We start from the raw sequence: 26,605 nt of genomic DNA, 5'->3' as shown, positions 1-26,605 counted from the left end.
ACGCTGAGTTATGAGGCTAATTACAAATGTTATATTTATGATTATTCTCACAAGCACGACATTTATTACAATGTACACAAATCATTCTTTACAAGAAGGTACAATATCTTAAAGCAATATACAATGAAATAATTATTTTCTAAACACTGTCTACCTCAATTATAAACAAACATCACTTCCTACCAACAATTTCATGAACTTACAGAATTTGATGAAAAGGAATACAAAGCAAAATGCAAATTGTTATTTGGGATTGACTTCTCCAATATCTCAAGTTCTGCATGAAACCATGAAGTTACCTATTAAAACTTATATTAGTAGCACAGAGAAATGGACATGTTCGTATCCTAGGAACTTACATGTAAATCTTATGTCATTAAGAGCAAGCCATGTGACAAAATCCAGACATTAACGAAGCATTATAGGAATGTATTACTATCATTATCATTTTTAGTGCCTTTGTCTAGTACCATAGTATGAAGTAGTACTAATACCAGGGCTAAACAAAATAATGCAGTTTGGTTATAAAGCATTACAAAGTGACCACCAAGTTTGTGAAACTAGTAGGCAGCCAGAGGTAAAGAAACCCATTTCAAATGGCATTAAGTAGTTGTGTAATCTACTACTGTTTGACAGCCCCCCCCCCCCTCCACCTCTTAGTCACAGCTGTATAGAAATTATTAAAGCATAGTGACAATACAGTGCAATGTTTTCTATTTATCTCATTAAAAATCATAACTGATATCATGGTTCCCACAATTTTCAACAAATCACAGTCTTAACTTTTTCAAGGCCAGACCAATGTCTAACTGTTATTATTAAGCCTATATTATCATGAGGAAGTAATGTTAGGCTACCTTTAGTAGGCCTAACAGGAGAAACTCTCGCAAAATGAATGCAAACTCCCATTGTTCATTGGCAAACCCCTTAGAAAAGAATTACAATCAAATGAGGAGTACACATCCAAAATTGGCAAGTTTCATTTCCCAAAAAGAGCAGGCATAAAAAATAGCAAGGTTGCAAGAAGGATTTTCCTCACTTTGCCAGACTAAACTTCAAAACTTGAGGACTTTCAAGAGTGTTTCAGTTTCCACACTGCGTGGGAACCATGTGATGTAAAATGAAAATCATTAGAGCATGTTTGTGATGTCAAACATCTATTCAGCTTCTGAGAACAATAATCTTCATGGAAGAACCCTTTATAATAACATGTATTTTTTGCAAGATGTCATGCGATGAACACAGCACTCATTATTTTAACTTCATCCAACCATAACGCTTGTTTTACTTTCTGACAAATATTCAATGAGGCGTAATCATCTCACAAACCGAGCATTCTCATTTATCAGTGGATGAAACCGATTTGAGCTGAACTTAAAAAAGAGCCCTGTGCTGTGTGCTTAAAACAACTCTAAAATAGCTTCACACATATTGGCAAAACAATTGTATGCATATCAGGAAGTTTTAAGCAAGGATCCCAGAATATGCATGAATTTTCCCTTAGCCATTTTAATTGCACAGAGGATACTTTCTCTTTTAATAATGTCGTACAAGTAACAACTTCATGTGGCTTTACCCATATTATAACTCACATTCTTAGGTATTAGGCTCCCTCCTCCCCTGCAAAAGGTAAACAAACTTGATAAGTCAACTATGTATGTGTGACACATGGTAGGGTCATTCACGAATAGCTTCTACCAAGTTCTGATACCTCATGTCATATTTTGTCCTGTTGCCTATTGAGTCTAAATGTTGCAAAGCATTCATGTTTTGAAGCAAGTAAAGCTGACATTTAAACTACAGACAAAGGCTGATCATGCCAAAGAAGAAATAATGAACAGAATGATACAAAGTGCTTTGTTATGTTCTCACAAGCTTCTGTAAATTTCATAAAATGTTACCATCATTACACATTCCTGTGCTGTTTTGCCTTGAGAGAGGAATTAAGATTACACAAAATATATGCTAAAGAAAGAACAAGGTAACTGTTGAAATCAACAAAATCATTTTGACTACACCCTTAAATAAACAGATGAACATTTCAGTCTACACTTTACACAAATAAAACAGGATCAACCAACTAAATCAAGTATTTGTACTTCTTGTCTTTCAAGCAATGGCACGTGCAAGTAGTCAGTAGAGTGATCATAATCCGTTTCAAAGGTTTAGTTTCTCCCAAAATATCAATTCATTTAACTACTATCAGGATCATACCATATAACCTTGGGTTAGTACTCCATTAGGTGTAAACTTGCAATTACTTCCAAGAATGAAACCCTTTAAAACGCAGGAAGCATGAAGAAGCATTCACTTTGCAATTTTTCTTCTTTTGTTTGGAACAAAAAGTACCGGTGAAACAAAAAAGTTTTGAAACCAAAGAAAACAGCAGAGGTGTTTTGTAAGGCAGTCCTTTGTAGATTCTACGATAAATTTTTGAACAATAATGGTTGTTCGTTAGGCCATCCTCCACAAAAGATCTTATTGTGAAATTTAGCCTAAAAACTACTACTTGCCACATAATAACAAAACGTGATGAAATTACAAGCCAGAAGGCTTTTTGTTTTGCGTAAAGAATAACCTCACGGTGTTAAACATTCCCTCTTTTGCAAAAGAGAGTCATAATCCCGCCCAACTTGTAAGGCCATATTACTTTATATCCAGCATTGTTAACCATAGTAAAAGTCTACCATAAGAGAATCCATTCAAGAAGTACTTAATGCGATTGTCAAACAAACACGCGTTCAGAGTCGTGATGTCATCTGTGTAATTATACGATATTGACCATGCTTTTCTTGCTTTAAACATAAAAATTAGCTTAGTTAACACTCCTGCGTCTTCATGCGCTATACCTAACACGGGGTGACATGCACAAGTAGGTAACACTTTCTAAATAGTAACAGAACATTATATATAGATACTGTATTCTACTATTTTTAATTTTTTTGCAACTTGTTTCACAAGGTTCAACTCTGGGAGTACACATAAAAAACACAACTTTGAAATTGTATGTCTACCTCTTCTTTTTTTTAAGTCCATTTATAATAATAATAATATAAGCTACTCTTTCTTGGAATAAAATACACATTGATATTTAATTAAAGTTTTACCCAAACACAGCCTCACACTCTGCAGAGGTTACTACAAGCTTTACATGTGTGAAACTGCAACACCCTATTGGAGATGCGATACTGCATTCCTTTTCCATAGCCTTCACCACAAAGATCTATTGCTGGACTTGTTAAGTTTAGAAGAGGTCGAATACTTCCAAATGCTTGTCGTAACACTTAAAGAAAAGGCAGTCAATTTCCAAATTATTTCTGATCTGTTGTACTTTTCTAAATATTTACAAAAAGAACCAAGCAGGTTCACAAGGTCTCTTTGCTCAAACCGAAGAAGAGCAAATTTGAGTGCGAAATGAAATGAAATTTTGTAATGAAATTAAAATGGTTCGAACTTCTTCGTTCCTCCCTGCTGTACCTCAATCTCATAAAAACTGAGGACATTTTGTTTTATGTAATGTCTCTTCTAAATTTTAAGAACTACCACATGTTGCTTTTTATTTCTGTTATCTTTCATCACTCTTTGTGAAAAGAACAAAAGAGGTCATATATTTTTCTCATCACAAGCATCAATTGGGTAAATTAAATAATCTTACTTGGAAAATTTCACCAAAAAGGTTTGAATAAATAAACTAGGCAAAGCTATGACGTTAAGCCATAAATAATGAATGTGGCGACTGAGGAAAGAATAAAACAATGAAGAAAACCAAAAAGACAATGAAATTACTTATGAGAGTATTCTTTTGAAAAGATACTTTGGAGTTCCGAGGTCTATTAAATTACCTACCCTGTGAATCAGAAGATCTCCCATCAAAGATATGAATGTATTGATGAAAAGGCGGAATGCCCGGGTTCGTAACTGATTGAAAATATCATAAGGAACAAAACAAAACATAGGCACCAACATAATAACGTAGAGAGGGTTGTAATTTTTGCAGCACATTAATAATTCCCATGACTGTCTACTCAGTTAACTGCCATTAAATACATCATAAGTACAACCTTAGGGATAAACTGTGTGGTCAAGGAGCATTTATATTACAATCCTGTCGTTAAGAGTTTTGTTGATGTAGCTATAACACTAAAGAGTCTTTCTTAGTTAGAATAACAATTACACATGTCGTTTGTCGCAGTATTATAAAAGCAACTTTATCTGACATTGTGAGAACAAGGGACTACAAAACTAGAGAACCACAAGGTCTTACAAAGTAAGAGTAATAGCTATAAATCTAATTTGTTAAAATATTGTCAATCCATGTTAAATCTGACAAAGTTGTAATAATGACTCTAACTTAGCGATACACACGAAGGCTACAAACCTAGCTAGCTAGCATGATAGCTATAAGTCTGACATATTTAAGGTAATTGCTGCAATCAGACATAGCTATAATAATTACAGAGCTACGTAGAATTCTGATTTAGCTCCATTTAATTCAAATCTGACAGCAAAAAAACACTGAGATAGCAAACAACACTCTGATTTGCATTCAATTGATTTCATCAATCAATTAATCAGCTACATTTGAGACATAGCTAGAAAGAAGGTTACAAGCCTAACACAGCTATAAAAAAAATAACCAAATCCACAAATCCCAGATTGACAAATCCCAACACTCTTGACAGATTTAGAATTTTATAGCTCCACAGTACATATCTGACATAGCTAGAACAAAGAACTGGTGGGGGGAAAAAACAGCTACCAAAGCTGGGCAAACTTTGCCAAACAATTTTGACTGGTTTGGCAATATATCCTACTCTGTGGCTTAGGTCCTTAAAACCATCAAGCATTCAAAACTGTGGTTCAGTTTTGCTCCTTCACAATTTGGAATGTACTTTGTATTACAAATAACATGTCCACGTAGTTAACGTAACAATCTGACACGTTTGGAACATGGACCAGTAACACTTTGATAATCAATGAATTCAAATCATTGACAAATATCTACTATTTTTTGTTACTAGAGTATAATTTAAAGTTTAATCATAAAGAGCGACATGAACTTGAAGGACAAATTTTTAATTTTGTTCAGATCTTCATGAAATATATATTTGGAGGGTTGATATTGAACCAAACAATATAATCCATTAACACAATGCAATGAACACATTGGACATGGACATCTAGGGAAGGACAGCATCAAAGGAATAAATGAAAGTAAAAAGTACTACTTGGATTGCCAACCAAATTATTATGCTTAACTTTAAGTTCCTTATTTAATTACAAAAAAGAAAGAAAAGAAGCCCTACTTTATAACTGTGTAAAAGTAATATTGTTCTCTACTAACCAACTTGAAAACACTTTTTTTAAATCTGCTATTTATTTACCCAATACTTTATGTAATGTTATTATCCAAATTAATTACATGCCATAACCATTCATATGAAAAGGATTGCAGTAAACTTCCCATATTCATTCTAATCTTTCATCTTAGATTTCAAGTATCCTCAGATTGAAGGTCCACAACCACGATAACCAAATCGCCCGCTCCGTTTCCAGCCTATTTTTGTGCCTCAGTCGCTCCAAAAATTTCCAGGAAATGAGAAATCGATGGATAATTTGGCAGTATTATATAAATTACTAGATCATATATTTCCTCTTCTTCTCTTCTTTTTTATCCGTTTAATAGTTGATCTAAGTTCTTAGAGTAAAGAATTCAAAAGCAGTGTACGACAGTTAACCTACAGAAGACAACGTTCATGTTTAATACTATTTACAAATATTCCAAGTACAACTACTACTTAAAACAAAGACTGATTCACCATTTTCAAAGTAGGGTATACCATTTTGTCAATTAAAAGAGCTTGAGAGTATAATAAGGAGAGAGAAATGACGGCCCCCCTTTTTTTTTCCAAACGACTGAAAGAAAAGTAGACTTTCTGTAACGGCTGTTCTTAACAACCTTCGATGAGATAAAAAAATTGAGCTCCGTTCTTTCTGAACATGCAAAACACTGGTGGTAGGTAGGGATGTTCTCTGCGATGGAAGTTGATACATGGAATAAATTTATCTGGGAAGGGGAATTTAATTCTTTGGTTTGCTCACAATGCTCACTGCAGAAAGACAATAGAAAGGAGAAAGAGATAAGAATAATTAGTCAATGAAAAATAGAGTGATTTATTTATACTTCATATAATAATGATAATAATATTAATAATAATAATAATAATCATCATAATAATAATCATAATAATACTACTAATAATACTAATAATAATAATCATAATATAATACATATGAACTTTGCTTAATAATTCACAATAGAATCGATATTAAACTTAAAAGCACAGACTTTGCTTTACACTAAAGCAACAACATTAATATTGCACATAAAGTGAACGATTGGGTGATGAATAAATGAAGTAAACTTATTCATAACCTAATTCATGTTATCAGGTAAATGCAGTCCATAATTAAGTGTATTGTTAGGATGTTGCACTAACCTCACAAAAGAGGACATTCAAAAAGCTTGAAATATATGTTACCTTACAAATGTGCCAAAAAAATTGGCAATATGGTCAGAGGCCCTGTAAAACTTTCATAACAAATGTACCAGGGTCACTGAATTTTGAAAGGTAGAAGATGAAGTTGCTAAAATACCATCATTACTCACTGGTTTGGGTACAGTAATTAATAGCAACAATAACCGAGGGCTCCTCTGGAAAGCAGTGCTTCTGCACTGAGCAGGACAACCCTCATTAAAGATGACAATAAAATAAAAAAATAAAAATATAACTGTGCCTTTGGGGAAGGAGGTGATGTACGTTTTCATACGACTGCTTTCAATCTGTTACGACAGACCTATGCAAGTCAGTCATTCAATTCCCTCATGCATTTAAGGACATGTACTGACAGACAAAAACTCAGACGCTTAAAATGAACATTTAATAACAAAAAAATTAAAAAAGAAGATCATATTCCATCATTCTTTGTTTGTTGACCTACTGCATGCATAGGCAAGCACAATTACAAATGTTTGAAGGAACAATTTCAAAACGTGCAACACTTTCAACAGAGAAACAAATACAAAGTATATAATGTTGTCACAAGTTTCCCATGCATCTGATATCTAAGTGGAAGAGGATTTAGAAGGAAAGCAATGCCAAATTCTGAAAGACACTTGAAAGCTTGACTTCTTTCAACCAAAAAAAAAAAATTTGTTTGACTTTTAATCCGTGGGTGCAGTAACTGGACGGAGAGGTAAAGATGAAAGGAAGAAGGGTTCATGCGGGAAGAAATGGTTAAAACTTTGCGGTTGCCATTTATTGTCACACCCATGCATTAGGACTAACCTTCGAACCAGCTGTTGCCCAAACTGATTAAAACAGGGAGAAAGAAAGTTTAAATGTTACAGTTCGTTATCACAGCGCATCAATGCCAGTAATAGCACTGCAAATTATACCATAGTACAACTACTCTAGCAGGAATGTTTCGATCAATGGATGCCAACAGATCAACATACCAGATGTGACACTTCTTCGGATAAAAAATATACCCCAAAAAGCAAATAAAAAGTGAAACAACAAATAATCTGCTAAATGGTTTGTGTAAGAAACTGAGAAGGAATAGACCATGACGACATACACTGAATATACACTGGCAATTAGCCTGGCAAAAAGCCACTGCTGTTAAGGGAATTACCTGCATTTTCATGAGTGCTGTTTTGGGCAAAACATGGATTATTGTACACCCTCTTAGCCTTACATGTATGCATATTCCAAAACTAACTGGTTTAGATATTGATGTGACCAGCTTACCTGTCTCCCAACAACCTTAGCACTGACCATAGAGGTCCAGACATAAGGGGGGGGGGGGTTGGGAGGGTGCACAGTGTTAAAAGGTTACCAGTTGGTTCTATGCACAGTAAAACGAGAGTGCTAAGGTTGTGCGAAGACAGGTAAGCGAGGAGCGAAGTATACTACAAACTTAACAAGAGGACTAAACGCTGGCATACCTATTTAACCTACTGTACAGCTCTTTTGTTTATAGCACTCAAGGAATGGATACCATTCAACATGGGGGTCCCCCCCCCCCCAAAAAAAAAACCGAAACAGGAAACTCCATTTGATATGTTTTAAGCACTTATCGGGATGCATTCGAAACTGCTTTTAATGGTTAATTCACATTGAAAGAACAAATAAACAATGATTACAATATAGGAGAGAGAGAGAGACAGTAACCCCAACACAATACCAAACCTCCCACACATGATTACTTTCGGAGAAGGCTCTTTGTTTCTACTGCGATTAATAATTATACCTGGATGGATCACTCAATGGAACAAACGACTCAATGGTTCTAGTTAATCATTAGAGAAATTAAAGAATGAAAATCATCAAAATAAGGAACAGCCAAGTCTCTTAATAATTTTGAAACTGAAAGGGGAAAAGAAGTGATTATATACTTAACGAGAAATCTGAGCAGTGACCTTTGTTCATTATAACTACTTTAAAATCACAGCTTAACCATTGCTTTAATATGATATATTACAGGTTGTACAATGTTTCAAGGACTTTACAGTGTAGCTACTGTACATGGTAACATACTTCTTGTTAGTACATACAGTACCATTAGTCACATGGATTTGTTAAACTATGACATTGAGTCAATGAGGGAATATAAGGGGATGGGGTGGGAGAAGTTGGAAAATATCAAAATGGTAAACCACTGTATCACTGCCTGTGGTCTGTAATACTATTTTCTGTGCGTCTATTACCACAAACTTTCGTTACATTTTCAGGATACTTATAACGAGTGATAACGATCACTATTTTTAACTGGATGACCACTTGTACTGCTTACAGTAGTTTCATTGATAAGGACATTCAAAATTCAGTAGAGAAGTTTTGAATGAAGGGTATGGATTATGGACACTAAAACTTTGACTCAATTTTAATGTGGCAATATATAAAATGTTGACCTGGAAGGCAGTTGTTGTTACGATGCTAAGCAGCCACATGCTAAGATGTGCATGGGATAGGCCCAATGTCTTATTACTTTCACTTGAAGTTAGATGGCTATCAATTTCACAGTTTTAGCCCACTTAGGATTGTTAGTACATTCTAACAGACTACTTCATATGGGATAACCGTGGCTTTCCCCTCAATGAAAAACCCACTTTACTTTGGCCAGCCAGGGATCGAACCCACACCTCTCAGAAGCCACCACCTTTATCAACTCGAGCACTGGTATGAAACTATTTTAGTGCTTTAGTGAACAAGGATCATAAGTTTATGAGGTCAAAGGTCATGTAGGCATAACTCATACACAGCTCTACTTTACTGAATCAATACAGTGGAATGCAAAACATGTTTACATTTGTGTAGCAATTCAGCGATGGTTAGATAGCAATCTGCTATGCGAAACAAAACAAATTTTTAACTTGTATTATAGTGATATATGCACAAACAAAAACAAGACTATTTATCATCTAAGATAAAAAAAAATTACTAGTGTTAATACTGCCTTTGGTATAGCACCTAACCTCACTATTTTACCTATATTCAATACCTTTAGATAACTTGGAGGATTAGGACAATTTCGAAAGATATTTTGGGGAATTTCTATCACATTAAAACTTAGAGGTACGTTTTAACTATTCCGGTTTATGGAGTTTTAAATGTAAATGTATATTAATTGTAGAAACTATTTGAGTTGCGTCTTTGAGGTTTGCATTGCAATTTTTAGTCTTTATGTGTTACTTTGTATGTTTTGTACTGCTTGCCATTTATCTATTTTTCTGTGATATATTTTGTATGTTAATTGAGAATTTATCTATCTACTTTTTGTAGTTATCACGGATGCCATAGATGTAAATATCCAGTCGAAGCCTTGATGTCTTTCTTGTCTATGTCTCTATACAAACGGCAACAATGACCTTGCAGCTACAGAAACATTTCTTGTTATTACTAACTATGATTCTGGCTATTGACAGTTCACATGGGTTTTTTTCCTAATCAAACCCATAGAATATTATAAAATTATTGATTAATCAATTTAAGCGTCATCAGTATGACCAACAAAACACTGATTACAATTGTTTACATCCTTTGTTAATCACCAACAAAACCAACACAAATTTGCTGAAGAGTTTGTCAGGGGCAAAAAACAAATACTTAGAAGACAGTGTTATCAAATACTTGCATTCTCTCTATTCCTGGCCCTTCAGTTGAGAAGCTACAGAATCAAGAAAATCCAATCTGTTAACTCTCTCAAACTAAATTGCCAGATAGAGCATAGAACTCTAGCAATAGTACATACCTGCTTCCGTGTAACTAAATCAGGGAATAATTCTTGGACAATTAAATTCTGTACAGCAGTTTCGAAAACTCTCTAAAACATCATTTAGAAAATAATATGGTTTCTAGTTTACCAGACAATGGCATAAACATTTGCACTTACAATAGAGAGCACTTTCCCTTTCTTGCATCACATTTTGCTACGCGATACCTGGAAAAAAGTTTCCCTGCAAAAAGTGGAAACGCTTAGAAATGCTCAGTCACCTTAATCTCGGGTACTGGGAAATATTTGTGAGCTACAGTATAGTCCCTCATGCGAGAATGTAGCAATATAACTATTAAATATACTCTCAAACGTACTGAGTCTAAGTGTACTATTCTCTCCAACTGAATTTGGAGAGATGACTTTGACATGTGAAAGGAGAAGATCTGGGTGAGGACTTAAAAGTGGGTCAGAGTGGATGCAATGCTGTTACCAATCCATGCCAAAAGAGGGCTTACATCACCATCTCTAATTTGGCTGATATTGATATGTTCCTAGACATCTCAACGAAAAAACAACATTTGGATCAAACATGAAGCACGCTGAAAGTTATTGGTTGCTAGGATATGGCCCCACCTAGCAACCAAGGTCAAGCATGTTCTTGACAGTAGACTAGGCATGGATTTACTTATGTCAGGAAGAGAGTGCAACAGCAGACTGGAGACAGATTTAAGAAGAGAGCAGTAAATTTATATTTATGCTGTTTCCCATTTGCTTCATCTGCATGAAATCTGCATGAAATCTGAAAAGTGGGAATCCAAAAGTGGGAACAGCCAACAGCATTGACCCATCACTCGCAGAAACCATAATTTACCCATGACTCATTTTCAAACTTTCACTGAACACATGCTGCAAGTTTTAGCCATAACTTGTCATCCAACTTTTGAAGGTAGGATAAAATCATGTGACCTGGCAGTTCAATAAAATAGTTTTGATCCAAATTTGAATACCTACCAATGATTATAATAAGAATTATGAGAATGATGACAGCTAGAATAATCATCATCTTGCAGTTCTTCCACCAGTATTTTCTCTTCAGTTTACCAGCGTTTGTCTCAAATTGTGAAGCACCAGCTTGCAGTGCATCTGCAGAGAAGAAAGAAAGGAAACTTGTAATCAAAACTTCAGGAAAGGCTTGTCATAAGAGTTGCCATACGCTACAGGATGCGGATATCATTTACGGTCATTAAGTCGTAAGTTCTTGTTACATATATGCAAAATTTAACACTCTACATTCAATACTACAGTGGAGTGTTAGCTCAGTGGTAAGCTCAGTGGTTAGGAGTGTTAGCTCAGTGGTTAACGCCGGTGCCTTTCAATCATAAGGTCCCCGGTTCGAGTCACTCCCAGATTAATGTATGTCGTCCAGTTACAGAGTTGTTGACAATTAACAATTCATAATCATGGACGTTAATATAAATGTAAGAGATTGACTTCGGTCAGCTTGCGGCTTTGATAAGCCAATGAGGCTTCTTCGCGAGTTCCTGCTTGCAGGAGGATCCAAAATACATACGTACTACAGGAAGTGGAGTTCTCAATGCACTTATTGAGAATAGCGCCCAGGTTATAGGAAACGAAAACATGTATTCATATGACAAAGAAACAAATCCCAATATAATAAAAAGTCATTATGGATATTTTATGAGGGGGGGGGGGGTGGGAATTAGTGCAAAACCTCTCAAGTTCAGTCAATAAAATACTTAATAATTACTGTACTGTAGTCACACTGGCAAAGTTGATGTATTTATGTCTGACTTTATGAAATTAACAGCAGGCACCAAACATAGCAACAAGCTCATAATAGATGAAATTTTTTTTAAGAAATGCTTTATACATAACAAGCATTCAGTAATACTGAGGGAATCTTGCAGAGGGGGGCACTGTGGTGATTATGGTTCCCAAAGAGGGTGCCAGTGAGAAAAATAATATTTCCTATGATTATTCACAGAACAAAGAGCACACTAGAACTGAAACACATTCAACTGGGGACTCTTGCAGTTTATTGTTGTAGTGGTTCTTCACTCACTAGCATCACATGTTTCTTGTGTTTTCATCTTTTTGTCAAGGTCAATTAGATACTATCTTAAAATTTTGGTTTTGGGAAAACAAAATTGGGTCACAATACAAGATGTTGCAATTTAACTTGAAACCCAATGTCATACTGTACAAGAGATAACATTATTTCTTTTCTTTAGTTTATTCTGAAAAAATACCCAGAGCAGTCACCATTAAATGGTAATGTAATACTTTAAACAAACTAGAACAGATAAAGAAACAGACGACAGAGAAGCTACAGTATTTCCATATACTGAAGTTCCTCAGCGCCTACAGTAGATGCATGATTTAGTTACAAGAAAGGTCTCCAAACCTGCTCTATCATCTAGCTCGGATAGTTTCTGATCTCTCTCAAGAACCTTGTCAACATTCACTCGCATTATATCGACCACCTGAAAGGAAAAAAAAGGTGACTAAAGATGAAATACAAATATAAAATAAACAAATAAACAGTCCGATGCATACCAGAAAATGGACATGCTTTGTGATATGAGAGAATGTCATATTCACGTTTGGACCATATTTCATTGGAGTAATCGGCCGGGTTCCTGCTGTTGATGGCCGTTGTTCACTGAGGACTTGGAATATCAACGGCAACACATGTATTTACCTGTTCTAAAAAGATGATATTAACTACAATAGTGTCATTGAAAGGCACTCTGTGACCAGTAGCAAAGTGTTTACAGTCAGCGTTATAATTTGTTGAAAAGATCTCGCTACTAATTCCCCCCCCCCCCCCCGACTCCCCGAGAAAGTGCAAGTTCAGACTTCTGCTAACCTCAAATGACATTTCACATACATGTACAATGTTAGATTCTCAATTACTTCATTTTGAATAGTTTCAATATATCAAGAACATGTTATTAAGTTCATCCAAGTTTAGCTTATCAAAGTTAGTTGCGTTTATAAAGTTGTAACACCGAACTTTCTGCTGATCAATAATGAATGACCTTCAACTTCCATCAACTTGTAGCATTTTAACATTTGCTTAGGTGGATTTGTATACTGTACCAACTACGTACATGTGTACAAATGTCAAACAGCATGTACTTTTGAGTTGTCTTGGTTGTGAACAAGCCAAGGAACTTCATACAGACACACAAAAGCCATCAACATCGCCTTGTACCTTTACCAAGGGATAAAACGCAGTCAATTTGGCTGTCATCCTTCCAACTACCTCGAAAATATACAATACATTATAGTACACAAATATATGCACTATAGATGCACATCAGTTCCCACAGGAAAAGGAGCCTCACTGATCTCCACGCTATAGCGCCAATTACCGAAAAACATCTCATCTACAGTAACAGCGAGTTTGTGATGAACATGTATCATCCCACGATGTGTATCTCCATCAATATTGGCAAGAGTTTCTTACATATTGATGTACTGTACTTCTTGACTTTAATACCTACTGTACAATAGAGCTTGTCCTCAGTATCAAGCATACTGTCTTTTAAAGACAAGATCATTCAGTCAAGCTTATATAGTGTACTGTACAGTACCTCATCAACTTGAGCCTGTGTCTGCTGTAACCTCTTGTTGGGCTGAGGAGCTGATCCTCCATCTTGACCTGTTGATGCCCTAAAAATGACAAGGAAAAAGAATAAGAGTCAGAGAGAAGTATTTGCACTGCAATTTAGTGTACTACAATCAGTGTTCATACTGTATAGTGTTTAATACATGGAATAACTGATTCTGAATTTCTGTATCATGTGATCGCAAAAAGCTATTCAAAATGGGCAAACTACTATACAAATTCAAAAATGTCTAGCAGACTAGCAGTTTTTGCATGTACAGTAACCATGGCAACAAAGCGCACCGTCATAAAATGTTGGTGCTCTCTGCATCGAGCTTCTCGTTCTGGAAATGGGATGTAAGGGGTGCAGTGCTAAATTGTTCAGGACAGACATGTAGTTTTTAGTAGATTGGACAGAGCATATACCTGTATCGATAGGAGATTAACCTAACACAGAAGGGAAGTGCAGTGATACTACAGACACTGCCTAAAACTTTGTAGCCTTAGGTATAATAACATCAACAAGTTATTTGTTTTCATATAACAGAGAAAATTGTGATCTAAGTTTATTATAAATTTGCATTTCAAATACTTGTGGTAAAAATATACAATTTGACTTTGTTTATTTCAAATAGAACTGTGAGAACATGATACAAATGCTGACTGGTTTGGTTGTACAATACCATATACAGTGCATACAGTATATGAACAACAAGGCATAAACAGTGCTCACAGTATAATCAGTCAGTTTCCTGAAATATATAATTCGGAAAAAAGGTCTACTAGCATTGACAAAGAATTGTAGCCACAATGTAAATACAAAAATAGATTGTGAGAGTGAAAGTGAAACTTGTGACTAGTTAGCCATAAATGTTTTACTTGGCTGTTCAAACAAATGTCCTTTATACTGGTAAATCACATGGCCTACCGTACTTAGTTTTATGAAACTTTTGAAGGACATGGTATTGTATGTTACTTATATGTTTTCCTAACAAATGGCAAGATTCTGTGTAGAGTACATTTTAAAGGTACAGTGTGTGTTCAGGTACAGTTTGCACTGATCTATAATATACGTATCATATAAACAATACAAACACATATGTTTTGTATGTCAATACATAAAACACTAACTGTATATGATATATGATAATTTCTTCATTGATAAGTGTAATGTGGTGCATGTATGCATGTTGACAACAGGAATGTTCAATGATCAAAGTGCAAAGTTAATGTATTCAATGTACAAACTGGGCAAGGTGCAGGATACACCTGAATGAGCTGATATCCAAGATTGCTAGAATTGTATCCTCTTGGGATCAAATAGATTTACAGTGCAGTACAGTATGTCAAAAGGCAAACAAGGTTCATCATATCCTATTTTCAGTGTGTACAATCATTCATGGCACCTGAAGAATTATCAGCAGTTCACTAGGTACTTATTATTATAACTTTATGGCAGCTTTTCTTGAGAATTTATATGATCTACAACATCAGATCCTATTTGATACTTAACTCCAGAAAACAATGTGCATGGTTGAACATTAGCTTGTCCTATACTGTAAACTGTACATATTTTTATTTGAAATTATATTGAACTTAATTTCCTGTTAGCATGTCGTTAATTATGTACAGTATGAAAGGGTGTCTGGGTGATGAAATGTTTTTTCCCTAATTATTCAATCATTAATTTACATTTGGTGAAAGAGACTTTGAGGATGTCTTAAAAGTTGGATCAAACAGTACCTTATTACTGTAGCTGATACTCTTTACAGTACTGTACCTGCTAAAAATGAAATTATTCCCGACCCAAATTTGCGTGAAAAGATGCTTTAATGTACTGTAGTGCTCACTGGGACAAACCAATAATCAAAACAGGCAGTTACTGTAGGTAGATAAATTTATTCAGTTTTATTCTTCAGGTATAATTTAATTTAGTTAATTTACGATTCAACTGCTCTGCAACACTCAGTTCTACTCAGGAGGTCATATAGTACTGTAGAACAGCTACTGTACTCTTGGCAATGCGAAGAATCATAATATTCAATGTACATGATGCAAAAAGAATTGATCTTTAAAGCCTGATCATTGGATTTCCTGCCATCTTAAAATGTGTCAGGACTTAAACCACATGGGAGTAATGGCCACACAGCATCAGTGTGCTACAGTGCAATATACATTGCACCTGTAGTAGGAGCATGAGGGCTTCCATGTAAGATCCTACTGTGTATGTACAGTACATAACTGAATACTCATTGCAATGAATGGAATAATTTAGTGCTCAAATTTTGTGTACGCAATTTAGACAATCAAGTTCTTTCATAGAAAACAAGCAAAAGTTCCCTGCAATTATGTATTAACCTGTTGGATACTGAAAATATATTTAGTGATTTGACTAATATTTTATTTGCAATAGCAGCAATACCATATAAATTCCTTGGAATTTACAGTACAGTAAGAAAGTACTTAAGAAGATTAAGACACTATGGGTACCAACACAGATGATTACATACTGTATGCCATTGTGTCAGTAATACCAAATAAATTAACTCAGGACTGCTGAAATCAAAATTATGCAGGCTCCATGGATACAGACTGAATCACAAGACAAAAATAAAAATGATAAAGCACTTGCTGTAGACTATGTAGATCATTAAGAGAGCACAAGATTTCAGACTACACTACAGACTGGTCCCCATGTATGTACACACACAGGAATAAGTAAATGTGTAAATGTCAGACTTGCATTAAACAAACAATGCACACCTCTCAAATAAATAGTTTGGGTCACACTGTAACTACAATACAGTATAGTAATATATATGAACTTTACATGTGGAAATTCTAGCAAGTCCAAATTAGAGACCTGTTCACTTCTCCCCTATTCCCTGTCATACAGTATATACTGCACAACATCCACACTGCATGCATGGACGGGCTACACAGAATGCTTTGACAACAATGCCATCTTTTCAGTGTTGTCTTAGAATATTTTGTAACTCCTCTAGTGATAGTGCTGACTGTTATATCTATCGTGTTTCAACAATGTCCTCCAACTTTAGCAATCTGACTGAAAATTTGGGTACGAGTTGACAAGTGATCAGTACTTGCGAGTCAAAGACTTTATGGACACTATTAATGTTTGCTTGAATGCAAGTATATTAAAATTGTTCCCTGTAATACTTTACTGTGCTAGTACATGTACAGTACCATGTACAGTACAGTGCATACATGAACAATAAGGCAATGTACATGTACAGATAGGTCTGTTAGGGTGTAACCAAACTTATGCCACTGGCATAGAATGGTATGGAAAATCATTCAACAGTGACAAAAGTCCCACAGAGGTTGTTGAAACTGAGTGAGTGAGTGAGTCAGTGAGTGAGTCAGTCAGTCAGTCAGTCAGTCAGTCAGTTCGTCACTAGTCCTATCATTCATAGTGTATGTTACTACCTTCATTGCTTCGCGTGCCATGCAGTTCTTGTATATTAGTATACGATACAGATGGGAAAGAATGTAAATTCAATACTTCCCTGTTACTGATAGTTGAATTTGTCATACAATACTACAGGTACACTGTAAAGTGATTCTGGCTCTTAATATAATATGGTTCCTGTGTACACTACAGGTCAATCTTTATGTATACGTGTGCATACTGTATGTATAGCTATTTGATCATTTTTGCATTGTATTTTGTGGTGCAATACCAGACACAGTACTGTAAGTCAGTCCCTGGTAGTCCCACATTTCATACTGAATCTGCTGAAATAATGTCAAGGACCAGACGGAGGTCCTCTTATATTGTACAAGATAAACAACAAAACATATTATAAACCGTATGAATGCAGCCAGCGATACATGTATGTGTGTATGTGTGAATACACGCAGACAGTACAGTAATGTACTTCAAAATTAAACCCATCCCTTCCCCTGCTCGATACTGTGTACTGCACCCAGTACTGTACTACCAACATCACTGTTGTAGGGCTCAGTTTTTACAACATACTGTACTGTATACAAAGTAACCTTCATACTCGTACTTCATACTCAGTACTGTAGGGGCTGTACATACTGTAAGTATATAACATGACAGTGCATACTTGGTGCCCTTTGGCTAATCAAGGCACTCTAAAGCACGCAATTTTCCCCAGGCAATATATTCTCTTCAGATGTCCTATGGTCTCATTTCAGCCAAATTGAATATTGCTATTTTCTGCTGCAGACCTTAACCTAGAGGCAATCAGCAGCTCTCTGAGTATTAGATCAACGTCACGCTCGTTCACTCTCACCGGTATGACAACATTCTGTGTGGGGTGACTCAATTACAACGTTGAGCTGCAATCTCCAATGGATGTGAAAGAGCCAGTTGTACTGTGGACTCTTCTCTATGTACGGTAGAGTGTTATAATTGGAACAAACCATTTGCTATACATTTATTAGAAACAACTTGGTGTACACTGTACAGTCTCCACTGTAACTGCCACAAGTCCCTTTGAGCTGCTTCTCACTGTACATACACAGACCTTAAAATATAAATTCACTTTATACTTGCAACATTTGATTTACTGGTATAGTAAATGTATTTAATTAAGAAACATATTAAGATAATTTGCAATATGCTTGATTTTCACTATGTACATTGCTAAGTACTATACATTATACACTAGATGACCAGTACACAGTATTGGTAGGTCACTATACTATATGCTTGAACATAACACTGTAACATAAATGTGTAACTTCCTATCTATGGTCTGGAAAAGAAATTACATACAGTACTGTAGCTACAATAGGTCATAAACTCTTAATGCAAAGTAACTAATCATATTCAGGAAAAAAAAATTATGACTGGCTTTCGAGATGGACTGTTATCAATCTGCAGTAAGCAGGGATCAAAATTTTAGATTATCCAGATAGAGGAATCAATGAGATTACTTTGAATCGAGACCTATTCATGTAGTACTGACAGCAATATGAAATCTTGCCATGCGAGACAGTGACAGGCACGCACTGTCAAACACAGAAAGTATAAATATAACAAAATATTCATTGCCGTCTAGATAGATCATCTGTTTTCCAATAACCCTAGTACTGTACTGTACTATACATACTGTACAGTGCAGTAGAGTTTACTAGGACTATTTTCCTGTACATATCCTAGTTCTTTCTTCTGTTCTGTACAGTAAAGTAGTTCTTTCCATGTGAACACTGTGCACTGTACACAGTGGTCTGGTCCTGCCAGGGCTCATGGGTACACCACTCCAGTACCTCCCTCCTCCAGGGGATGATTTGTTAGAATAATTTACAATTTGATAAATTAAATAATTTATTCCAGCATCCTTTACTTCATTTAATATCTGAAGCATACGTATGGCAGCTCTGACACCTATCCAATTAAAACTGGCATCCCTTCTGATATACCAATTGTTTGCAATTAGTCCGCCAGGAACATGCCTAGTGATTCATTTCTTTCAAACTTATACTTTTCATAGTGCAAATAAAAGTTGGTTTTAAAGTTGACTTTAAATGAACTTTGATCTTTCACGGCAACCATAAACGTCTATTACAAACATAAATTCAACTTGGAACATCTTCAAATTGGTACGGTAGTACTGTATACTAACAGACCTTCTTTTCTTTATTGTCATGTTATAAAATAAATTACGAACTTATATATTGCATATTTTATATAAAGTACTGTACATGTATACCAAACAATACCACAAAATGAACAGCATAGTAGTAACAATGCACACAAGTACATGTATACACATGCTATACAGTAAAGTACTATACAGTCCTTACAGTATGTGCAGTTCACACACTGTATACATGAGCATCTATAGCATTGTCCAGTGAAGTAATTTAGAGATCTACCAACATGTATATGTAGACTAATCCTTCAGGTTGAGCAGCTTGGGCTCACACTGATAGTCTGTTTTATCTTATTAGTAACAAATATATTGATTTTACCAAGGCTACAGTCTAACTGCTTTTAACACACTAAGTAGGTTTATACGTAGTTTGTATGATGCAAACTGATATGCTGAGCATCATGTACTGTACACAGGATATGATCTTTCCACCCTTACCATGTAAACACAATGAGCATTTTGAGCATTATTCATCCTAAAGTACCATTCTGGTGATTTTAATACAAATTTTACTGTATTTGTCTTGAATTATTTTGGTGAAAAAATACTGTATACTGTAACAGCTGCAAAAAAACTGTATATTTCACTGAATTTAAGAAAAATACTAGCCCTTAAAGAGTAAATGGTTCTCATCAGACTATTAAAAGAAATAATGGCAAGGTACAGTACGTTATAGGGCCAAAAACGTTTAAGATAAATGTTTACTCTAACATTTTTTTGGACATAATATAGCCTTCAACATTTTTCTTTACAGAACTTTGAACTGTGATGAGAGCTACAAAGCATCACAATGCATTCCATTATAAACACCAACATAGGCCAGCCTACCTATTCCTAACCCTACACTCTTTTTGGTACCATTGTATTTAAGTTTCACACAATCATAACAATACACTTTTTGGCCATCATTTTGGCCAAAAACCAAACAATAACAAAGTTGTCCAGATGTTTATCAACAAACGGTCAGTTTAAAATATTAGCCTAATCAGGGTACAGTACATGAAGGAGCAAACTGCATTGGCCATCATACTGAAACAGCCAATGTGCTCAATGTACTACACAGTTATACACTTGAACAGTACTAATAAAGACTGTATGTACAGTACCGTAGCTGGACTCTGTACAGCACAGAAATAATGTCTACGTGTACGGTAGTTGCTAAATTTATGTAAAGTACTGTTGCTGGACTCCGTATGTCAGCAAAGAACTAATGACTAAGTGTACAGTACTTGCTAAATGTATATTAAGTACTTTAGCTGGACTCGGTACAGCAAACAACTAATGACTAAGTGTACAGTACATGCTACATGTATTTTAAGTTAGTGTAGCTGGACTCAGTACAGCAAAGAACTCATGTCTAAGTGTACGGTACTTGCTAAATGTATGTACAGTGTAACTGGACTCAGATCAGTGAAGAACTAATGACTAAGTATACAGTCCTTGCTAACTGTATGTAAAGTACTGTAGCTGGACTCAGTACAGCAAAGAACTAATGACTGCTGTAAGTGTACAGTCCTTGCTAAATGTATGTAAAGTACTGTAGCTGGACTCAGCACTAGACGATCAGCAAGTGTACAGTAAATCCATCATACAGTCTAATGTACAGTTATGAATGGAAAGGTCAATAGACCTGTCTGTACATGTACTGTATGTGTCTGATTAATGTTTTGGGCAAACAAAGATCATGATGTTATCGAATGAACTCTTTTCCTTCAAACTCTACGAATGGGCCAAAATTCTTGCCAAAGGTACAGTACATCATCATTAATCTCACGATTGTGTCAGATAAATAGGGGGAGCTCCTGGAGCAATAACCGTAAGTGCCCAGAAATGAAAGAATACTGTACAATGTATGTGGATAGGCCTAGCATTTACAGTATAAAATATCCCGGTGTGGTATACTGTAAGTGCTGAAAACATTTGGTTTGCAAAATATACTGTTAATTATCTTCCATTGCTTAAGGATAGCAATTACATGCAAATATACAGTACCTCGTGCAACAAATGCATCCAGGAATTCTTCAACCACACACACTACATTTCCACAAGTAATACATCCCATGGGGCATCATACTGTTAGGCTTAAAAGGCAGTAGAGTTGCACACTTTCAAGTTATGAAACTTTGAGACTGATCACAAAAAACATGACTGGGAGAAAAATTTTGCTTGTGACACTTGTGTTAATTTTGAAAAATTAATTTTACTGTAGGTTGTAAGTTATAAATTTACATACTGTATGCAGCCATGAAGTATAAACAGTTCACAGGCAAAACAATCATTTTGTTTATAGTCTTACTACATACATGCCTGACTGAAGGGCCTGCACAATATACAAAGTAACGTTAGGCTTACGGGTGCGCTAAGTATAGGCCTACTGTAGTTAATAGGTTTACAATGAATGCGTAAAGAACGGGTACCCGGTGGACCAACCAAATTTAGCAATGTTTAGTAGAATGTTCCCTTCACTGTTATGTACACACTAAATAAACCAGGACTCAAACACTCCTTATTAGCTGCACAGTACTTACTAAAGTTTATATAGTTAGAGCATCTATTTTTAATTCATATGCCATAAGAAATCATTGCATCTTATTAATTCAAATATCATTCTACTATTGATTTTTTGTGAACTCTAATATTTTCATTTCCTTTCCTTTTTCTTTTCCTTTTTCAGGGAGTCTTCTACTTTGTTAAGCCAATATAGGCTTTTTAGAAGACTTCCTTTCACAATGTATATATTCACGTGATAAAACAAATAAACCAAATCAAATAAACATGTAATGTGAGCAACATAGACAATGTGATGTATCGTACACCCCTGGTGTTCACCCCCTTTTGCTGATGCCAAAGTTACAGGTGTTCACCATGTAGGTGACCCTTCAGGTGTTGTGGCTTGAGGAAGTGGTCTACAGGGAGGTTCCCCCTCCCCATGGACACACTTTTAATCAACTATAGATGCTTAGAAATTTGCAAACTGGCATGACATTTTGCAAAATTGGAAGTACTGATTTCATGTCATTATATATGCTAAAAGTACTTCACTCTTTAAAAAAAAAAATTCTGAAGGTTTGGGCGACTCCACTTTGTATACCAGAGTAGTAGACAAACCCTGCATATGACACCTGTACACAACCAAGTAAAAAATACCCCCAAATGAGTGTTCATACAGTGAGCCTTTGGCTCTATAACTTGTACACTTTAATGCTGGACGACACATGAAAGACCGGTAGCCAACTTCTTTACTGCACAACACAAACACAGCACTTGAGGCAAACTTGTGATTACAATCAGGGTTGATTTTTAAGCAATCTCCCCAGTCTTCTGTCTGTTAAGATTTGAGATGTCATATTGTTCATGGTTCTGTCAATTACTTTCAGTTCCAAACAGTCTATCGGAGTAGAACTTCCAATTGATTTAGGAGGATTTTCAGAATAAAACTTAAGCTTAACTAAGTTAATTCACCGCAAATTTCTTCATATTTGAAAATATTGTGCAGTTCAGTCAAGTTGTAAAACTTAGGGGTTACTATTAAACTCACATTAATGGTCGGCAACGGAGGGGAAATACAGTAGATGTGTTCAGTCAAGCTGTTATCATTAAATCTGCTTAAGCCTTCTCGACTCTTATGAATGATTCTTAACTATTGCAAGCGTCCAGCACAGCTCATCTCGATGCAAGTTTAATATTGACTTCAAAATAGAATAATGCACTGTACTACTATAGTTGTCTTGCAACATTGATCATGGCAATCGCCACAACATCTTGACTTATGGTGAATTGAAGAATAAGAATATTTTTGCGGGACAATTCCAGAACAGTGTGTTTCATGTGAAATCATTAGACAGCAATGTAGCTGTCATGGAAAAAGATGCAAATTTTGTCCATTGCAACTTTTGTGTGTTCTACTAACATCCTCACAGCAAACTACCACATTATGTATGTGGCCCAACTAAGTAATACACTCTGCTGAAGTTCCCTTTCACAGAGTTGCAGGAATCCACAGAGTGACTACATGGAAGTCCCTTAACTTTAGTACTAAATTATTCAAACCTATCAAGATTATAGACAACGAAGTGTCAAACCTTAACAGTAGTTTAAACTGGCCAAAAAGAAGCAATGAATGCACGCGATTTTCAAAAGCTGTTTTAGCAATTTTATTTGGTTCATCTTTTGATTATTTATCATTTTGTGGTTAAATCATTTTAAACACAACAGAGGCTAGGCTAGTAAAAGTAAACATTTGCGCGTAGCCTATCATCATTCTTATTATAGATGGATTACATGATCAATTTAACACCAGCTTTATTGCAAGTACGCAGTTGCAAAGTTTTCAAGCTGTTTCTAGTAACTCAACAAACCCTGTATAGACGTGACTGAATTACAGTAGACATTCATTTTCCAAAAAAGAAAATCACTAAGGCCTGGGCTAAAAGACCAGTGAAGGTTAGGCACATAAAGGCTTCATTTCACTGGGAATCTAAACAGCTATTAATAAGGGTGCTGAATGTATGTGATGACTTTGAACATCTCCATCATCTTAGCAGTAATTTGATCTATTCAATTTCCTTTTTACCCCTTCCTCTGTTTCTCTTAACACATTCTCTGGCCAGGTAAAATGCAAAAAATGTATTCCATTTTGAAGCGGGAACCTCCCCTTGAGAGGCACTGCTGCCATAGCCTAACTAAAGTAACATTGACAATGCAAATATACATTTCACAGAATAAGATTGGCTACCATTTAACATGTATTTGGCCATATAATGTGATAAGGCGTACATGAAATTTTAAATGTCTGGGCTTTTTGGTCCGAATAAGTCTGGTTACACTGTGCTTAAAATTGATCTGCGCCTAGGCCTGGGTCTGAGTACAGTACTGTACATTTCATCAGATAGCTAGGCCTAGCTAGGCTGCAATGCATTACTGTATTGTCGGGTGTTCTTACTGTACATTCCTATAAGTAATACCACAAAGTGTTACAACTACCCCAATGTAACTGCATAGGGTGGATAATGGAACTATTTTGGCTCGTTTTACATCATCGCATATAACTCCTTGATTTGAAAATATAAAGGAGGATTGAAGTTATAACAAGAATTGAACGATTTTGCCCACATCGATGTTACTTACATTTTTAAAGCGGTGAATTGAGTTGCTTTCAGTCGCTGATTCCGGGAGTTACGGTGAGCTGATATTGACCAGTGCTGATGGAGTAGGAAATGACGTCATTGTCACCTGGTTCCCAGTCCAATCCGGGGTCTCACATCTTTAAACTTGCTTCAAGCAGAATCTTCGTGCGGTCTGCTGCAAAAACATGCCTGAAAATGAAAATCCGTGTGGCTGGAATTAAATACAAACCACACAACTACAAATTAGTTGGCTGTAAAATGAATTATGCAACTGCAAAGTGGGTCGCAAAGGGAAAACGTAAGCCGGGTGAGCATTAGGAGTTGAAGTGGATATCATGTATGTTTAGTTTAGCAATTTTAAACAGTTCAGTCGATCAATCAGTCGAAATTTCTTCTTCAAACTTCCATGCACATAATAACAACATCTCCGCGGTTCCTATATGTTACTATAATTGATATATCTATATGTGATAAAAAGTAAAACAATTGGCGGTTCCTAATATGCAGTAGGCCTACCTCCCTTTTCCTTCTTCAAATGTGTGTTTACAATTGCGCAAATGGTTTTATGTATATCATTATACTGTAGTTATAAGTGATTATTAGGGGAACAAAATCAGAATTCATCAGAAGAAAAAAAAAACAATTATTTTTCTTTATGGTTTAAAGGTTAGCCCCATGGTAAATATACTCTATGATCTCCCCTAACGCCCTCTCCCAACGTCATAAGCACATGCATGGTTGAATCCGTGTAAGATGTACTGTATACTTGAAAGTGGATCAAGTTGTTTTGTGTTTCGACGCTAGGCTACATCATCGATGAAGTTTCTTACAGAGCAGTCCACATCCCTGTCTAACCATTGAAAAAAATTCTTGCAAAAAAAAAACCATCATATAATTTTCTTCTTCCTCAAATGACATATTTGTGTCTATAAGGTCACAAGTTCATAAGAAATTAAAGTGGATTAATGATTGTACAAATTCCTTACATGAATGATGATACCTCTATAAAATATTGTAAAAAAAAAAATTAAATCATTCCTGGTCATGCAAGAAAGAGGAAAGGAAGCGCCACTCTCTCTCTCTTTTCCCTCCAATAATCAATATAACGTATAACCTGTATTAATATTGGAAAGACAAGTAATTATTTAGTGTAAATGTCACTTCATGGTTTAAAGGTATAGGCATTCATGGTACAGATACTCGATGATAGAAGGACCACCCCTTCCCCCTCCTTCTAAAGTAATCACATGAATAGTTAGAGCATCGTAGCTGGTTAGAGAGTTGTTTGGTTTATCATGGTGACGTTTCTTAAAGAGGAGCCCCCAGCCCCCACCCTCAACCTTACCCGGTCTAACAACTTAAAACAAAAATACCTTGAAAAACCCCAACATAAGTATTGGTTTTAATGTTCCTCAAATTACGTGTCTGGAATCACAAAGTCACGAAGTTTATAAGAAATGAAAGTGGTTTAATGATTGGACAAATTCCTTTCAATTATTGTACCTACATAATATTTGATAAATAATATGACATAAAACATTCCTGGTTACACATTAAGAATGAGAAAAGAAAGCACCTTTCTTCCATCTCCTCCACTATTCAATACAACTCGCATTAATGTCTGACGACCGGGTTTAATGGTGAGCGTACGTAGTACAGATAATCTGATATTCATCATAACGTATTTATATACATACGGTGTTAGTCGGTCGAAGAGAATGAGGATTAATATACAAGAAGGTAAAGTTTTGGATGTATAATTTCCAATTTCACCTTACTTTCTTCCGGATAATGGACATGTTTACACCTATGTTTTATTCCTGAAAAGGTGGTGGATAAAGTGATGACAAATGGTTATAGTAGACGTGAAGCACGTGTTACATTGTCGAGAGGTATAATTAGAGGTATAATTA

The 26,605-nt window shown here is 35.6% G+C and overlaps 1 protein-coding gene across 2 annotated transcripts; it reads right to left on the bottom strand.

Moving 5' to 3' along the window:
* Positions 1-8: 8 nt before the first annotated feature.
* On the bottom strand, positions 9-24,846 carry LOC139975593 (synaptobrevin-like). Of its 2 annotated transcripts, XM_071983620.1 has the most exons (6): positions 24,694-24,846; positions 13,902-13,980; positions 12,707-12,785; positions 11,293-11,424; positions 7,350-7,372; positions 9-6,110 (listed from the first exon to the last, which is right to left on the bottom strand). In XM_071983620.1, coding segments are annotated over exons 1-6 (318 nt in total). In that variant the 5' UTR covers positions 24,696-24,846; the 3' UTR covers positions 9-6,107. The 2 variants fall into 2 exon arrangements, with proteins under 2 accessions (XP_071839721.1, XP_071839720.1); XM_071983619.1 differs by lacking the exon at positions 7,350-7,372 and having other exon boundaries at positions 24,694-24,845.
* Between the last annotated feature and the right edge of the window lie 1,759 nt (positions 24,847-26,605).

The sequence above is a fragment of the Apostichopus japonicus genome, chromosome 11, assembly GCF_037975245.1.
Source record: "Apostichopus japonicus isolate 1M-3 chromosome 11, ASM3797524v1, whole genome shotgun sequence".
NCBI classification, from domain to species: domain Eukaryota; kingdom Metazoa; phylum Echinodermata; class Holothuroidea; order Aspidochirotida; family Stichopodidae; genus Apostichopus; species Apostichopus japonicus.
This window is presented reverse-complemented; position numbering and strand designations above follow the sequence as displayed.